This window comes from Harpia harpyja, unplaced genomic scaffold (genome assembly GCF_026419915.1).
Source record: "Harpia harpyja isolate bHarHar1 unplaced genomic scaffold, bHarHar1 primary haplotype scaffold_79, whole genome shotgun sequence".
Taxonomy (NCBI): Eukaryota; Metazoa; Chordata; class Aves; order Accipitriformes; family Accipitridae; genus Harpia; species Harpia harpyja.
Genome location: NW_026293420.1, coordinates 183,095 through 199,034, shown reverse-complemented (window position 1 = coordinate 199,034; position 15,940 = coordinate 183,095). Strand labels below are relative to the sequence as shown.

General features: G+C 53.4%; 1 protein-coding gene across 3 annotated transcripts; it reads left to right on the top strand.

The window, feature by feature from the left end:
• The first annotated feature begins 280 nt into the window (after window positions 1-280).
• On the top strand, window positions 281-12,721 carry LOC128138644 (uncharacterized). Of its 3 annotated transcripts, XM_052779826.1 has the most exons (11): window positions 282-1,147; window positions 1,777-1,899; window positions 4,693-4,945; window positions 7,429-7,500; window positions 7,966-8,037; window positions 8,240-8,311; window positions 8,403-8,510; window positions 9,709-9,816; window positions 10,373-10,441; window positions 11,138-11,282; window positions 12,280-12,721. In XM_052779826.1, the coding sequence occupies exons 3-11, from the start codon at window positions 4,810-4,812 to the stop codon at window positions 12,707-12,709; spliced, it is 1,212 nt and encodes a 403-aa protein (XP_052635786.1). In that variant the 5' UTR covers window positions 282-1,147; window positions 1,777-1,899; window positions 4,693-4,809; the 3' UTR covers window positions 12,710-12,721. The 3 variants fall into 3 exon arrangements, with proteins under 3 accessions (XP_052635789.1, XP_052635786.1, XP_052635787.1); XM_052779829.1 differs by lacking the exon at window positions 9,709-9,816 and having other exon boundaries at window positions 281-1,147; XM_052779827.1 differs by lacking the exon at window positions 8,240-8,311.
• Window positions 12,722-15,940: the final 3,219 nt, after the last annotated feature.

Sequence of the window (15,940 nt, the reverse complement as noted above, 5' to 3'; positions counted from 1 at the left end):
GCAGCTGGAGCAGAGACTGCAGAGACCAACATGGCCGCCCGGCAGCCCCGTGCCCCAGGACTACAGCTCCCAGCATGCCCCGGGAACCACCAGGGCCCCCGGCAGCCCCGCAGGCCCCAGGACTACAGCTCCCAGCATGCCCCGGGGCGCGCCTTCCTGCTGCCTGACCCTGCAGGGACACCATCCCCGGCCCGGCCCCGCCCCCCGCAGGCCCCATGGCCGCCTCCCCGGGGGAGGACGAGGACGAGGACGAGAAGAAAGAGAAAGAGAAGAAGGGGGGACAGAGCGGCAGAGAGAGGTGGGACAGGGAGCAGGAGAGAGGGACGGAGGGGAAGGGTGAGAGGAGAAAGGCAGGGAAGAGAGAAAGAAAGGGAGAGGCAGGGACAGAGAGCAAGGGAAGGACGGGAAACAGCCCAGAGAGACTGAGAAACAGAGGGATGCGGATCAGGACAAGGAGGGGCAGAAGGACAGAACAGCGGTGGCCTCCAGGATGGAGACGGCGGAGGAGCGGAAGGGGATGGGGAGCAGGACGGAGGCCCAGAGAGAAGAGAGAAGGCCCAGCCAGCTGAGCAGGGGATACAGGCAGGAACGAGGGGACAGGCTGCAGGAGAGAGAGGAATGAGAAAAGCCAGACAGGGAGTGAGACAGAGAAAGAAAGAGAAAGAAGAAAATAGTGATGGGTTAAAGACAGAGAGGGAGGAATTAAAAAATGGGGGCAGGGACCCAGACAGAGCATGATGGGGAGTGACCAGAAATAGCAATTCTGGGCAACTGCCCCCGTTTCTTGAGCACTCCCCAGGAACTGCATCACCGGGAGCCTCGAGGAATGTGCTGCCTGCCAAAGCCCTGCCCTGGGCCCAGTCCTGAGCCCTAATATTGGTGATGAGCATTGCCCTGCATAGTGGCCAGGACTGAGGGCAAAAAAGGACAGCTGGGGGTAAAAAAATTACCCAGCTGGTTTTGGGTTGGGTTTTTTTTGCTTGATGTTTTTGCTTTTAAAAAGAATACTGTTTAAGCTCTAAATACAAACTGCAAGGAAAAAGGAACCAGGCGTACCAGTCTGGACACATTTAAAGCCTGAACCCATTCAACAGCTGCACCAACCACCACTGGCTCCTGCTGCACACGCTCCACCGCCTGCCTGCAGGTACAGGCAGCCGCCCTGTTTCTTGAGCATTCCCTGGGCACGGCAGCACCAGGCAGCTCAAAAAACCACGCTGCCTGCGAAAACTTGAGAACAGCTTAATTCTGGACAATTTTTCTTCTTTTTAGGCTGGGTTAAAGACTCATCCATCGAGAGATGGCTCGGGACCATGCCAGGGCCAGTGGCACTGCTTTCTGGATCCCGTGGTGGCGATGGGCAAAGGAACAGGTTGTCAAATCCCGGGCCTGGGTACATGTGTGGGTTTCCAGGGTCACCCCTGCCTGATTTTTCCCAGCGAAGCTGCAGGCAGTGCCAGCCCCGTGCTGCAGCCCCGGGGCTGAGGCTCAAGGAGCCGGGCATTTCTGCAGGCGCTGCATCCTGCCGGGCCCCACCGCCAGCTGCTGGCTGCCCTGGGCTTCCCCCTGTTCTCTCCAGCTCTGCTTTCTGCCAGCGCTGGGGGCACCCCAGAACAGCCTGCCTGCTTCCCACAGCCCCACTGCTGTCCACGTCTGCAGCTCATACGTGGTGTCCACATGCCACAGCTGATTTGGGGGCTGGCAGGTCTCTCTTCTGGCAGCCTAGGAATGGGGGCAAAGCAAACCCCATCCCTCCGTTTCAGTCTTTGTCCCCAGGGAGACCCAGTGGAGAAGTACCATGTGCTGGAGAGCGTCCTTCAGGGAGGTGACAGCCGATTGCAGAGCAACACTGAGACCCGCCTGACAGCAAAGGTGCTTGGTGGCCACAGAGGAGCCCAGGTGAGCTGGTTCTCTTGGAGGCCAGCAAAGCAGCTTTCCTACGCCCCTGGTTTTGTGAGATACGGAGCAGTGCAGAGATGTTTCTCAGGCATCCAGGCCTGAGGAGGGTTTCCCAGTGCCCCTGTGAGAGATCCTGCTCCCAGGCAGCATGTCCCCCTAGAGCTGAGGCCGTATCTAGCCCCCCAGAGCTGGGTACGGCTGCGCTGAGGGGTCTCACAGGGAGGATGGGGTCATCCGCCTGCTGGCTCTGACACAGAAATGATGAGCTGCAGCCCCGTGGCCATGGTTGGCTGGTTCAGCGTCTCCGAGTGCCTTTCTCCCATGGAGCGTTTAAGCCAGGCACTTTTTCAGAGTGTGATGGATGATGTGAAGATGGATGCTGGTGATGTCCTGGTGGCTCTGTCCCACTCCCACTTCAAAGTTGTGATGCCTGAGATCTGGGGCCACCTGCAGGCTCTGGCGGAGATGTCCAGGGAGTTTGTGTTCCATTTTTTGATATCTTAGCGCTACAATGTGCTCGGGTTATGGTATGCTAGTGTTGCAGTGTGCTAGGGCTGTGGGATGGCAGGATTACAGGATGCCAGAATTTAGGCAAGTTAGGATTAAAGCATGTTACTGTTACAGACCGGCTGTGGGATTGTTGGCCCTGGGTTCTTGGAGTTATGTTATTTTTGCTTTGTCTTGTGTCCTGGGTGGTCTTTTTTTTTTTTGCAATTCCTTTTTTATCTTGTTTGTCTTTTCAGGGTTTGGATAGGGGCCTTTGGCTTGTGTATGTTTCTTCTGGCTGGTTTTTCTACTGTTCTGGTGGTTTGTGTTGCATTTTCTGTCTCAAAACCACCATTTGTGGTCTGATATGTCTGACCAGGTCAGACAGTGTTACTTCTGGTGCAGTCTGACTCATTTCCAATGAGTCAGAAGGTTGGTAGGTACAGAGGACTTGGAGTCAATTGCGAACAACTACCAGATGGCTAATGGGCACCTATCCCACTCATCCCTACACAATTCTGTATTGCTACGGACTTCACCAGCCATTGTCATGGACTCTGAGCCTGTACTGTAGTGAAGTCAAAGCAGGTAGTAAAAAAAAAAAAAAAAAAAAAAAAAGAGTGCTTTTACAAAATATTTACAAGATTGGAAACAACAGATGGCTGTGGGCAGGTGGGAATAGAGAGGAATGGGCAGTATGCATCTGGATTTAGGGTTTGTTCCAGGATTTGGGCAATGCTACCAGGCCTAAGGGTTATTTTGGGTTTGGGGGGTGCCGCTAGGGTGAAAGCTGTTGAAAGCAGCATCTGCTCCAGTGGAAGCAAACCCTGTCCCTGCAGCAGTGCATGTCGTAAGGTGCTGCACACCAGTGTGGTCATGCTGCTGCACTCTCTGGATGGTTGTTTCAGCAGCGCGGGTCCCCGGCTGGCCACCCTTGAGAAGAGCTGGGGTGCCACCCTCAGGTGTTTTTAACTTACCCAGTTTGAGGTGAAATCATGTCTCTCACGTTTAGAATACTTTAGGATAGTACAAACCGTGCTGTCTGCTCTGCCTTCGTAGTCAATGATAAGTTTCTGTTTATAGTTGAATTGCCTTATTCCTTCTTTTGAATCTCTGATGCAGACCACTCAGGGCCATTGATTGAGGCTGATTTTTGAATTGTGCCTGCTGTTTTGCTTGGCAGTGCTGCTCCACTACTGCTTGCATGGGTAGCCATGGAGGAAAGAGGCTTTAGGAAATCCCTTCCCAAGTCCAGCTGAAGCTCAAGAGTTTTTCTGCCAGTGGAGTTGCTGTGGTACTTGCATCACTTGGCAAGGTCTCTAACTTTCCTTGGGATCACCTTAGTTTCTGCTCTGTAGGAAATTGCTGGCAACCATTGAATTTGCACAGCCTGTGCTCCTGTTGAATCATCTCGTTGCTTTTTGTCACAAAGCAGTTTGTCAGAAAATGTCTAGGGAACGAGGCTTCTAGTGATAGTTTGCTATCTGGATATTCAGAAATAGGAGAGGGATGTAAGTTAATGTTTTTAAGCTGGATGGAGACAGCAGCTTGAATTTATTAAATGTCTTGGCACACATCAGAGTAGCTCTGATAGCACCCTTTGCCTTCGAGCGATACTGGGTAAGATCATGAATCTTTAGTCCCGTGCTAGGTTTTCACCTGCAAACACTTCCGTATGCTTCTTCCTGCATCTGCTTTTGTCCCTGTAAAACCAACAGCTGGTCTCTGGGTCTTTTGCTTTGTAGTCAATGATATTATTTTGTAGTTTAGTTCATCTGCATTTCTCTCTTTCTCTCTGTCCTGTGAAAATTAACTCTATCCCAGCTGAACCCAGGACACTCACTCCATCTGTTTTGGATAGCTGAATAATCTAGTAACCTGTTAAGTAGAAGATTAACCAGGCGCCTATTCCTGTACTAAAGAATGCAATGTAGGAGCGAAAGGCAGAAGCGTCTCAATAGGACACATGTAAAAATGCAGTGTCCTTGACAGTTTCGGCCGTGTTTGGCAGTGGTGGTTGCTGTAGCCCTGTGCTAGCTCCGTGCTTCTAGCTCAAACTCGGTGCAAAGGTTGCCTGTGAGTTTCTTGCTTGGTTCTGCCTGTGCCTTTGGTTGGTGTGGGGTCAATGTTTTTGGCTGGTGTGTGGCTTCATGCCTTATCTGGTAGGCTGATTTGTCTGCTTTGGGAAGATTTGGAGCTGTTGAACAGGTGTGACTGAGAGCAGGGAAGGCATCTGGCTTTGGGCTCTTGTGTGATTTCGTTAGTGCAAGGACACTGACTACTTTTTGGCTTATCCCTCTTGTTCAGTCCAGGTACATCAGCCTCCAAGAAAAGGAGAAGTCTAAAGGCAGCATCCTCCCCAGCAAGTTTTGTTCTAGGCGTCAGTCTGCCCGATGTCCACTGTGGAACTGGGGCCTGTGAAGAATGATGACGAGAGGTGCTGGGACTGCTTTCTTGAGGAAGAGCTCCAGGCTGAGCCTTGGGCCAGAGAAGTCCAAGCTCACAGGGACGGGCCTGCACAGGCTATGTAGAAGACGGACCACTGTGGATCTGGATCGGGGTGAGAGCCCATTGCCTTTACTTGAGATCCACTGTCTTCCCGTTGCTGATACGAGGCGTGGTGGGGTTGAAGCTGAGTAAATCCCTGAACTGAGATCTGGGGGGGCCATTCCTGTAGTACCAAGGACTCCACCAGAAGCTCCTGTCACAGTGCCCTTTCTTCAGCACACAGCTCGGCCTCGTGAGACTAGAGAACGTCCTGTTGCCTGTCTTTGTCCCATCCGATTCAGGGACTTCCCCTTCCAGGTCAGACGGCTCCTCAAGTTCTCAGATTAATCCTTTCCTGGGAACTTTTGATACTTGCTAGGCAGTCTGTTTTCTCTTGAACTGACTGATCCAGCAGAATTGTGCTTATGAAACCACAAATCTGGGATTTGAGGGCTTGTTACACTCAGAAATAAAGCAGGCTGCATCAGTGTGACACTAGGGATTGTTTTGCACAATGAAAGCTAAAGTGAGGCCATACATCCTTAAAGGCAGCTGTGGCCTAGATGACTAGCTGTAGACTAGATGAGCTACATCTGCAACCCTTCCTACCTCAGCGTGTTCTCTGGTGTGGTTAAGAGATGTAGGTACATAAAATGTTCCAGGTATGAACAGAGGACATCAAAAATTGCAGTAGTGATAAGATTTTTTTTTTTTTTTTAAATGGAACTGGATTCCCACCTCCAGCTTTTGAAGTCACTTTATCTGGCAGTTGTACAGCAGGATTCCTGATGGTGCAGTTCCATCTGTGGGAGACAATTTATAGCCTCCCATTTGCTATTGAAGAGCAGCTCAAATTGGAAATAGCCCCTGTTGCAGAGATGGACCCCGTAATGCTGGACTCTCTAGGGTTGTTAGTGAAGACAGTAAGATGAATGACTTCTTGAAGCTGTGTTTTCCACCGTCTTATCTGTACCCTTGAACATCATTTCCCATAGTTACCAATTTCTTGCTCGTACATGAAATTAATGCTTGAGTTTACCTCCTGACTTGCTACGCTTATTTTGCTTGTTTTTTACCAAAAGATTGTGAAAATCAATTCACAATCATTCAGCAGGCTGCTGAATTATTATCTGCATCACATCTTTACCAATGCTGGTGGGTACCAACCTGCAGCTGCTTACAGGAATTGGACTTCTTCTCACTGACTAGATGGCAAGTGATGCTGTATCAGTCCCCAGATATGCAACACTGTGGGAAAGGAAAGATCTTTTAGTCCTCCTCCTGTTCTTCCTGTTCTTCCTTTTCCTCCTCCTCCTTCTCCCCCACTAAATCTAGTTTAAAGCTCTCCATACAAGTCTGGCCAGCCCGTAGCCTCAGTAGCATTTACATATAGGAAATAATATGGATTTCTTTTTTTCCCATCCCCTCAGCCCAGAGGATCCCACATAATTGTCCTCAGACTCCGAGGCAGAGAGAAATCCACAGAAGAGCAGTGGCCAAACAGCAAGCACAGAAGCAGCTGTAGCCAAAAGTGCCTGAGGATGGCAGGGAGCGTGCTGATGTGCAGAGAGCTAGGATGCTGAAGGGGTCTTAATTTCATCTAAATCCAAAAACTCAACACGTGGGGGAGGGGCAGTGCCCCAGGGCCGTGGCCGCGGTGGGAAGGCCGGACTGTGAGGTCACAGAGCCCCGCTGTGCCACGCCGTGATGTGCAGTGCTGCACCACGGGCACTGCTCCAGCAGTGCCAGCAGCAGCGGCGGCAGCAGCAGCAGCAGCAGCGGCGGCATGGTGCAGGCGTGGGGGGCCATGACCCCCGCCTGCCTCCTTATCCTCTTCGTGGTGTCCCTGCAAGCCTGGGCTGTCGGGGCTGCTCCGTGGCAAGCGCGGGGATTAGGTGGGTGGGCAGGCGAGGGCCAGCACCCAGCCCTGGCAGCGTGGCGCAGCACCCACCACACCTCGGGGTGACAGCGGGGCTGGGGTCGTGGTGTGGCAGGGCTGTGAGAGCAGCGGGGCTGGGCTGGGCCGGGTGAGCCGTGGCCAGCTCCACGGGCAGCGGGAGGCAGACGTCCCGCGGGGAGGTGCAGGGGGCTGCAGCCGCTGGGGAGGCATTTTCCAGGTGAACGGTGGGGCTGAGAGTGGCACCCGCGGGGTGAGGAACCATCCCTAGAGCTGGCCCTGTGCTGCCCTGCCCCAGGGCAGCCTTCCCCCAGCCTGCATGTCGGGGCCAGAGCAGCACCACAGGGGCCAGGCAATAGCCTGCAGGGGCACTTGCCTGTGCCCAGGGCTGTGGCTCTGCCGCTCCCCGGCTGAATCCGGGCTTTCAGCCTCAGGGACGTCCGTCCTTGGGAGATGTCTGCTCAGGAAAACAGGAGCATTCCTGCTCTAGCCCTGCAGTGCTCTCCTTGGGTGAACCCAGGTCCCCCAGGCCCTCTGCAGCTTTGGAAATCTTCACCCATGTCTGGGTCCCACGTCATTACCTGACCCCCCTGCAGTGACTGCAGGTCACTGAGAAAGAAGTAGATCACAGCCTCTAATGGAAACGTGCTTGATTACAGCTGTGCCCGTAGCCGATGGCCACCCGACTGCTCAGCCGGATCTTGTCCGGGAGCCTCAGGGCAACCCCACAGGTATGTCACTTGAATGAGCGGGCATTTAGGTTTTAACATTCGTTCATATGAAATTTAACTTAATATTTTCTCGGCCGATGCTTAGACATGCAGAAGAGCAGAGAGGGAGTGGGTCAGGCTCAGTGACATGGCCTGGGGCGCTCTGCCTTGCAAAACATTCTTTCCCAGCCTCTCCAACCCTGCGCTGCTTCCAGTGCCTGCTGCAAAGCCAGCGGGCTTGTTGGGGTTGAGTTTAGAGCTGGTGTGAGCTCCAGGGAGTCCTTTCTGCTGGCAGCTCTGTGCATGGTTTGTTTTAAACTGGCATGGTCCAGGCACCCAGTAACAGCCTGCACAGTGCTCCTGAGTGGCAGGAAGAGACGAGTGCCATGGAGCAATCCTGTGTTTGAACTGCATTCATTGGTGTTCACATCTGAAGAAGTCTATTGAAATCTTTCATGGGAGCTTCTCTGTTCTGTTTGTTTACAGATGTGGCTGGACGTAATGGATATCCAGCTTCCCAGCTGGGTTCCAGGGCTGACACGCAGGGAGATCGCACGGGTACGTCATGGCTTTTTACTTCCTTTGAGAGCTGCCAGCTCAAAGCCCAAATGTGAGCGAGATGTCTCTTGCAGGTGTGAGAATATAGGCCTGCATCGTGTGTGCCATGTTGCTATGTGATCCCCTTATATGTTCTGCTATTCAGTATGACAGTGTATATCACAATGTATGATGGGAACTTCTCGTGGGTGTTTGGTTGCAGATGTGGGTACAGGGAGGGCTTTTCCAGCTTCTCGGCTGGGTCCCGTGCTGGAGCTCACCTGGCATCCCAGGGGTGAGTAGTCAGTCCTGACTGACTTCACAGACTAAGCGCTCGTTTTCAGTATGTTATTCTTGAGAAATTTAACTTTATACTTTCTGTTAAGGTCCTCAAAGAGCAAAGCATAAAGCTAAAGCTGAAATAGGAAAATCTTCCCAGTGGTCACCAGAAGTCCTAAAGGAAATCCTGAAGGAATTGGACAAAGCAGCACGTGGTGGGTATAACCAGAAGACTTGGGAAGCTGAGGTTTCAGATGCATGTATGGACAAGCCGTAGCCTACGCAGCAGGAAGGGGTCGATCAGAGCCTCACTGCGCTGACACTCAGATTTCACGCCTTGCAGGGGCTGGTGAGCTGTAGAGATGGTGCAGAGTCTCTGCTGCCAGTTGTGGTTCAGCTGAGCCCCAGGGACGGCTGCTGCCCCAGTTATAGTGTTACTGGCCAAAGCTGTTCTGGGCAGACGTTGGTATCCAGCTGGCAGGAACTGGCGGTGCTCACACCTCGAGTGTGTGAGGGACTTGGCTGAGGAGCTGATTCCTGATAAGCCATGAGAGGGCCAGCACCCCGCCAGTCGCTGGTGGGGAGAGTGCCCTTGGCCGCTGGACGGGATGTGCCGGGAGCTTGGGGTCACTGAGACCGGCAGACTTTGCCTGGGCTGCAGGCATCCCCTGGCCAGGATGGGAGCACCCCGGCTTCACAGCCTGGTCTAACCCCATTGTTCTCCTTGATGTCTGAGGACTCTCGGTGACACCTCAGTGTCAGGGACAGGTGAAAGCTGGACACCCAGCTGAAGGCCAGACACCTAACTTGAAGGCAGCTAAAATGAAGGGCTGTGAATTCGGTGTCGGGTGGTTTGCCTGTCTGTTTCTAGTTGTGTTCTAGATAACTTGGTTGTGGTTTTCCTCTTGTTTTGGGGGACTGTGGGCTCTTCGCTGCCACTTGTGAAAGTGCCCAGAATGTGGTAGCAAGAGCTTGCGGTTCAGTCCACCGTGTGTGTCTGTTACCCTTACCATGTGGTGGAGTTGGTATGATGGGAAGTGCTTCTCAGGACTCTTTCCCCAGCTGAACTGGTTACAGCATCTTCCTGTCTTCTCTGAAGGAAGTAATTTACCATCATCTTGCAGTTTGCCAAAAATGCACTAAGTGGAATGTCAACAAGATCACATGTAATCCCCTGCAATCTCAGCAGGTCAGGATTTGCTGTCTACTGGTAAACTGGAAAGTGTCTAGTGCTTAAATTTTTCTCCGTGAATGATACGTTATTTGGACTAGTGACTAGGTGCACCCCCAAATGCCCAGGCTTTGTTTCTAAGTGTTATTAATGTATTTTGAGAAGTATTGCCTCCTGAAGATACCACGTTCCTGATGAGGAACGGTTACTTCTAATTAAACTGACCCACTTTCTTTCTAAAGAGATGGACCGTGAGACTGTGGAGAAGGAGGCGTTTCAGGAAGGAGACAGTGACGCGGTGCCAGTCTCTGATGAAAAAACAGGGGCAATTCAATCAACAGGCGTGCCAGGTAATTGCTGTCCTTCAGTCATCCAGTGTCACGAATCAAAATCACTGTGTGTCTGCAGCCTCTTCCCCTGGTGCCCGCTACTGCACATCTTGTCAGCAGCCAAACTATTAGTACAGAGCGAGTGTTCTAAAAGAAGCCAGGAACGGCTCTCTGAGGATGACTGTCATCTCTGGGGTGTGGAGGTTACTGCCATCGGTGTGCCAGAGAGACACTCACTCGTAACCCTCTGTGGATGCAGTGAGATGCTCACCTCCCACCGCACCCTGTTCACAGGAATTTCAGAACTTTGCCGGTTTGGGAATGAGGCCATCTGAACCACCCTCAGCAGATGATGGGAAATACGACTCTTAATCGAATGTGCCTCCTGCAATACCTGCATCCCAGAGCTTGCCCTGAGTCCCCCTAAGCACAACAGAGGGGGATCCCTCCTGTGAACTGAGGTCCAAAGGGATTCACTGACGGATCGGGCATGGGCTTAGAGGGAACCTGTGCCACCCTCCTGCATCTTCTGTGCCTGAGCCATGCTGAGGCTTTACCTTTCTCTGATTCTTGGCAGTGGCAGTGCTGTCCAGCCCCGGAGAAGCCCACCACGCCAGGAGATATGAATTTTCTCCAAAGAACGCAGGTAATTAGCAGTCTTGCAGGGGGCCATAAGGGGAAGACAAGTCCTGAAACCTGGGGGCATGCAAGCAGTGCCCACGCTGGAGAAAAGGCGAAGACGGAGAGAGCAAGGTTCAGGTGTCTCCTGAGAGGGCCTGACTCCATCCCCTCAGGGTGTGGGTGCTGGGCTGGGGAGAGAGCTGGGGGTGGCACTCCCTGACGCAGGGATGGTTTTTGTCTGCCTCACTCAAAGAGGCGCTTGGTCAAACAACTGCGCTCCCCCACATGCTCTCCACCTGGCCTCATGAGTTCTGTTCAGTGGGACAACTTGTCCCAAAGGGTCAGAGAGAGCCTCCAGGCAGCAGCACTAGCAAGCCTTGGAGAGTGAAGGTGGGTAAGCGCAAAAGAAATTGTGTGCAAATGTGAAGGGTGGCCGAGAAGGGGGAGCAAACCCGTGACACTGGGAAAACTGGATTACGGCCATGCCAGAGTGTAAGCAAAGCTCTGAGGAGAAAGAGAGGCTCCAGAGTGCATTGATTTGCAACGGCTTTGGGAGTTTCCTTTGCTTCTACTGAAACTGAGGAAACGTTGCAGCCCCAGCATGTTCGCTGGTGCAGAGATGCTAACAAAGTGAGAAAGAACATTTCCTGGCAATGTCAGACCTCCTGTGAGATTACCAGTAGTGTGCAGGACACACTAATGCACAGAATTGTTCCTCCAGGTGTGGATGGCAAGAGAAACACAAATGTGATGGATCCTCAAGATTTCCGGTACTACTGCATAGAAGGTGCCGTGGCGGTCTTGGGCTCCGTGCTGTTTGGAATGATATTGTGTTGTGTGATCCGTGTGTGGAGGAAGAGACAACGGTGAGTTGTTGGGAGGGTTTTTTGCCAAACTTCTCTATTAGATGGCTGCTATTAGCCATGAAGCATTTAGAGGTAGGGTATTCTGGAGTGCCGAGTCAGTTACTGGCCAAACTCTACTGAGATTTCTGCTGTAAGATGTTTTAACTGGCCTCTCAATTCATGGGCACTCTTTTCTGAAACCTGTTCTTACTGTTGCAAGTGTTAGTTAAAAGTGACCCTGCCTCGACAAGAGCAGACTCAGTGACAGACGTAGGATGAGCAAGGTCAGGAAGAAAAACGAGGGATGACATTGCCATAGAAAGTGAGAAGCGCAATAGTGACATCTTCCTGCCAGTGAACCTACCAGCAGAAATCACCCTGATGCCGTAAATCCCAGAGGTTCACCTCGGCCAGGGTGTCCCAGCAACTCAGACCGTGGTGAGGAACCTTCCCAGCTCTTGGCCTTGCTTTGGAGAAAGAAAGTCAGTCTGTCCCATCTGCACCTGAGCACTGCCAGCGTGCGTGTTCTCAGCACAGGCAGGGTTTTTTTTCTGTGCAGGGGTACATTCTCTTTGGATACATATTCTGAAAGGAGGATGGAGGGCATCTCACTGAACAGAGAGCCGAGGCTGGGCCCTTGTGTGGTGAGGGACGGGCAGGGGAGCCGAGTGCTGGTCTCTGCCAGGCACGCTGAGAAAGGCGAACAGGAGGCTCTCCTGGCCCTGCAGTGCTGTGCCCAGCTTTGGTCCCCTCGTCTGTCGCGGGCAGGTCTCCTTCCAGGCACGTGCAGAGCAGGCAGGTCAGGATGGTCAGGGCCGAGAGGAGACAAGCCGTGGGCAGGCGAGCAGAGCCCCAGACGAGGGGTGCGGGGTGCCCCGTTTTCTGCACGGAGCTCTCCATGCCCACAGCTCCCACGTGCAGCCAGGTGCCCGCACCCCACGGGTGTGCTGCCCCGCACCCTCACACCCGCCCGGCCCCACAGCCGCGGTGGGGCCTCAGCAGCCTCCTCTCTCCGCAGGCGCCTCTCCGCAGCTTCGCGAGCCCGGCACGACACCAGCAGCTGCTCCTCGGGCCTGGACAGCCCGAGCAGCCGCCCCAGCACCCCGGAGAGCTGGACCCGACGGCAAAAGCCATCACCTGTGCCTGGAAAACCAGCTCGCCTGCCACAGAGCACCAGGGAACGGGCCTCCGCCAGCCCGGACAGCCGCCCGGCCCGCCCGCCTCCACCCCGGCCCCCATGGCTGTCCAACTCAGCCAGCCGGGTGTTGCGGGACCAGCCCAGCGACCTCGAGCCCCCAGAGGAGTTGCAGCCACCCGCCCGCGCCCCAAGCCCATCGCGCCGGCCCTCCTGCAAGGGCCTGAGCCAGCCCCGCCAGGGTATGGGTTTGGGCTACGGTGACAGACTCCTGACGGACAGCTTCAGGGATCGACCGTTCATGTCCGAATAACAGCACAGCAATAAATACGGATCATAGAATCATAGAATCATTTCGGTTGGAAAAGACCTTCAAGATCATCGAGTCCAACCATTAACCATGCCCCCTAAACCATGCCCTGGAGTACCCTGTCCACTCGCTTTTTGAATACCTCCAGGGATGGTGACTCAACCACTTCCCTGGGCAGCCCATTCCAATGTTTGACAACCCTCTCAGTAAAAAAATTTTTCCTAATATCCAACCTAAATCTCCCTTGCCTCAACTTGAGGCCATTTCCTCTTGTCCTATCTCCAGACACCTGACAGAAGAGACTGGCACCCACCTCACTACAACCCCCTTTAGGTAGTTGCAGAGAGCGATAAGGTCTCCCCTCAGCCTCCTCTTTTCTAGACTGAACAACCCCAGATCCCTCAGCCGCTCCTCATAAGACTTGTGCTCAAGGCCCCTCACCAACTTGGTTGCCCTTCTCTGGACACGCTCAAGCAGCTCAATGTCTTTCCTGTAGTGAGGGGCCCAAAACTGAACACAGGACTCGAGGTGCGGCCTCACCAGTGCCGAGTACAGGGGAACAACCACCTCCCTGCTCCTGCTGGCCACACTGTTCCTGATACAGGCTAGGATGCGATTGGCCTTCTTGGCCACCTGGGCACACTGCTGGCTCATATTCAGCCGGCTGTCAACCAGCACGCCCAGGTCTTTCTCTGCCGGGCAGCTTTCCAGCCACTCTTCCCCAAGCCTGTAGCGCTGCATGGGGATCAGTAGCACAATTGTCCAGGTCGTAATGGCAGCAGACCCAGGGATTCACCAATCCTGGGCCGAACTTCGTATCGGGGCACACAGGGACCTGGATGCCCACGGTGTCAGCAGGCAGGGAGCTGGGCATGAGACCCGCCAACAGGCTGGGGGAGCCCAGCTTCCCTGGTGGGACCGTCCTGCTAAATCCTGAGCCACAGAGGCACCAAAGGGGCTCATTAACGGGTCATCACCCCCACCTCTGCTCCCTGTGCCAGCTTTGTCCTGGAGTGCTGTGTACGGAAGGGTTAAAAGATGGAATTTTGGTCCGTGGATGAACACTGAGTAAGAAGTAGATAACTAAAAAACGCAGTCAGCACAGGGAACAGATAGTTTATTGTCTATTGTTTGAAATGCTGACCATAGGGATAAGAAAGTAGAGCAATGTTAGGGGAGGTAGTATGTGCAATAATGGAGGAATACAAGGCACCACACATAATTTTGCTTACCTTGCAAAAGTCCTGCTATTGGTTAGAGCATAGTGGACATGACTGATGGATTATGGTAATTTGCCGTGTGCGCAGAGCCCATGAACTAATAGAAGGGATGGCTATGGCACGTGCAGCGTGCCTGGCCAGCGGGCGCATGTGCCATAGGCTTCCTATGTTACAATCAAGGCGTGTTTCGACACTCATTGGCTGTGAGTGTCGACACCCGTTCCTCCACAAATGTATAAAATACCGGAGTTTTCCGAAGAGCAGTGGGCTGGTGTACGGCAAGGTCACCGTTGCCTCCGTGGGGACGCCCACGTAAAGCTGGCACCTACCGACTGCTGGACTGGGCTCGCGGCGCAAGACCGCACAAGAATGTATGGAATGTATGGGTGGTTCTTCTTCTTCACAGTCCTTGGGTCGGTATGTTAACAGGTTTTTTTTTTGCTTTGTAAAATACCCTTAGCATAGCGCATGTGTGTAGTTAATAAAATGCTTGCTTTTTGCCTTATAGTCAGTGTGTGTGTGTTTACCTTCTCAGGAATCCTCGAAACCACCCTAAAACAAGTGCACAGGACGGGGGTACTGTGTAGGGCAATACCAGCCCCACCCCCTCCATTGCGTGCACGCCAGATACACCACGTAAGGCAAAGCCAGAAATAAAACGCAGAGCAGCACAAAGCTGCTATCGAGCCATAACAGAGACACCGTCTGTTCTGCTTTTGGCTGGGATGGAGTTAATTTTCTTCCCAGCAGCACGTATGGTGCCGAGTTTTGGATGTGTGACCAAACCAGTGTTGGTAGCACACCCATGTTGTAGCTATTGCTGGCCGCTGCTTGCACGGCCCCAAGGCCTACTCTGTTCCCACGCTGCCCTGCCAGCGAGTAAGCTGGGGGTGCGCTGGTGGACGAAAAGCTGGACGTGAGCTGGCAATGTGCGCTTGCAGCCCGGAAAGCCAACCGTATCCTGGGCTGCACCAAAAGCAGCATGGCCAGCAGGTCAAGGGAAGGGATTCTGCCCCTCTCCTCCGCTCTCCTGAGACCCCACCTGAAGCACTGCATCCAGCTCTGGGGTCCCCAGCGCAAGAAAGACACGGACCTGTTGGAGCGGGTCCAGAGAAGGCCACAAAAATGATCCCAGGGCTGGAAGACCTCTCCTGTGCAGAAAGGCTGAGAGAGTTGGGGTGTTGCGCCTGGAGAAGAGAAGGCTCCAGGGAGACCTTAACTGCAGCCTTTCAGTATGTGAAGGGGACTTCTGAGAAATGCGCAGAGAGACTTTTTACCAGGGCCTGTAGTGACAGGAGAAGGGGTGAGGGTTTTAAACTGAAAGAGGGTAGGTTTAGATTGGACATAAGGAAGAAATGTTTACGCTGAGGGTGGCGAGACGCTGGAACAGGTTGTCCAGAGAAGCTGTGGATGCCCCATCATTAGAAGTATTCAAAGTCAGGTTGGAGGGGGCTTTGAGCAACCTGGTCTAGTAGAAGATGTCCCTGCTGATGGCGGGGGGTGGGGTAGACTAGATGATCTTTGAAGGTCCCTTCCAACCCAAGCCATTCTATGTTTCTATCATTTCTGCTCCCTACAGTGGGAGGACAAAACACCCCGGGTGATGCCTGGGAGGAGTCTCAGGGAGCTACTGGGCATTGACCTGCCTCCAACATACACAAAACTGCTCAGGTGGCTTCCTTGGAGGAGTCTGGGGCTGCTAAGTTTTTTCCCTCTTGCGGCAAACACAAGGCAATAGTTGTATGTTCCTCTGTGGACGTGGACTGTCGGGACACGCTGTGTGGGACAGCCAACAGCTCTGGACTCACAACAGTATTGCAGCTGTGAAAGCTGGTTGTGTCACGACTGCTGTGAGCGGGAGTATGGTCCCAGCCCTGTGGTGCCTGGTGACGGGTGCTGAATTGGGCTGTCCCTTTGGCGGGGGCAGGCTGGAAAGCTCGTGGAAAGGAAACATATTTTGAGGAGCAGAAACCAAGGGCCAAACTCCCTGAAAACCCTGCCAAGAGCTACAGAG

Coding starts and splice junctions, on each gene's coding strand:
- LOC128138644 (XM_052779826.1), top strand. CDS start 4,810: ATGATGACGAGAGGTGCTGGGACTGCTTTCTTGAGGAAGAGCTCCAGG. Junction 8,312..8,402: donor GCTCACCTGGCATCCCAGGG/GTGAGTAGTCAG, acceptor CTTTCTGTTAAG/GTCCTCAAAGAGCAAAGCAT. Junction 9,817..10,372: donor TCAATCAACAGGCGTGCCAG/GTAATTGCTGTC, acceptor GATTCTTGGCAG/TGGCAGTGCTGTCCAGCCCC.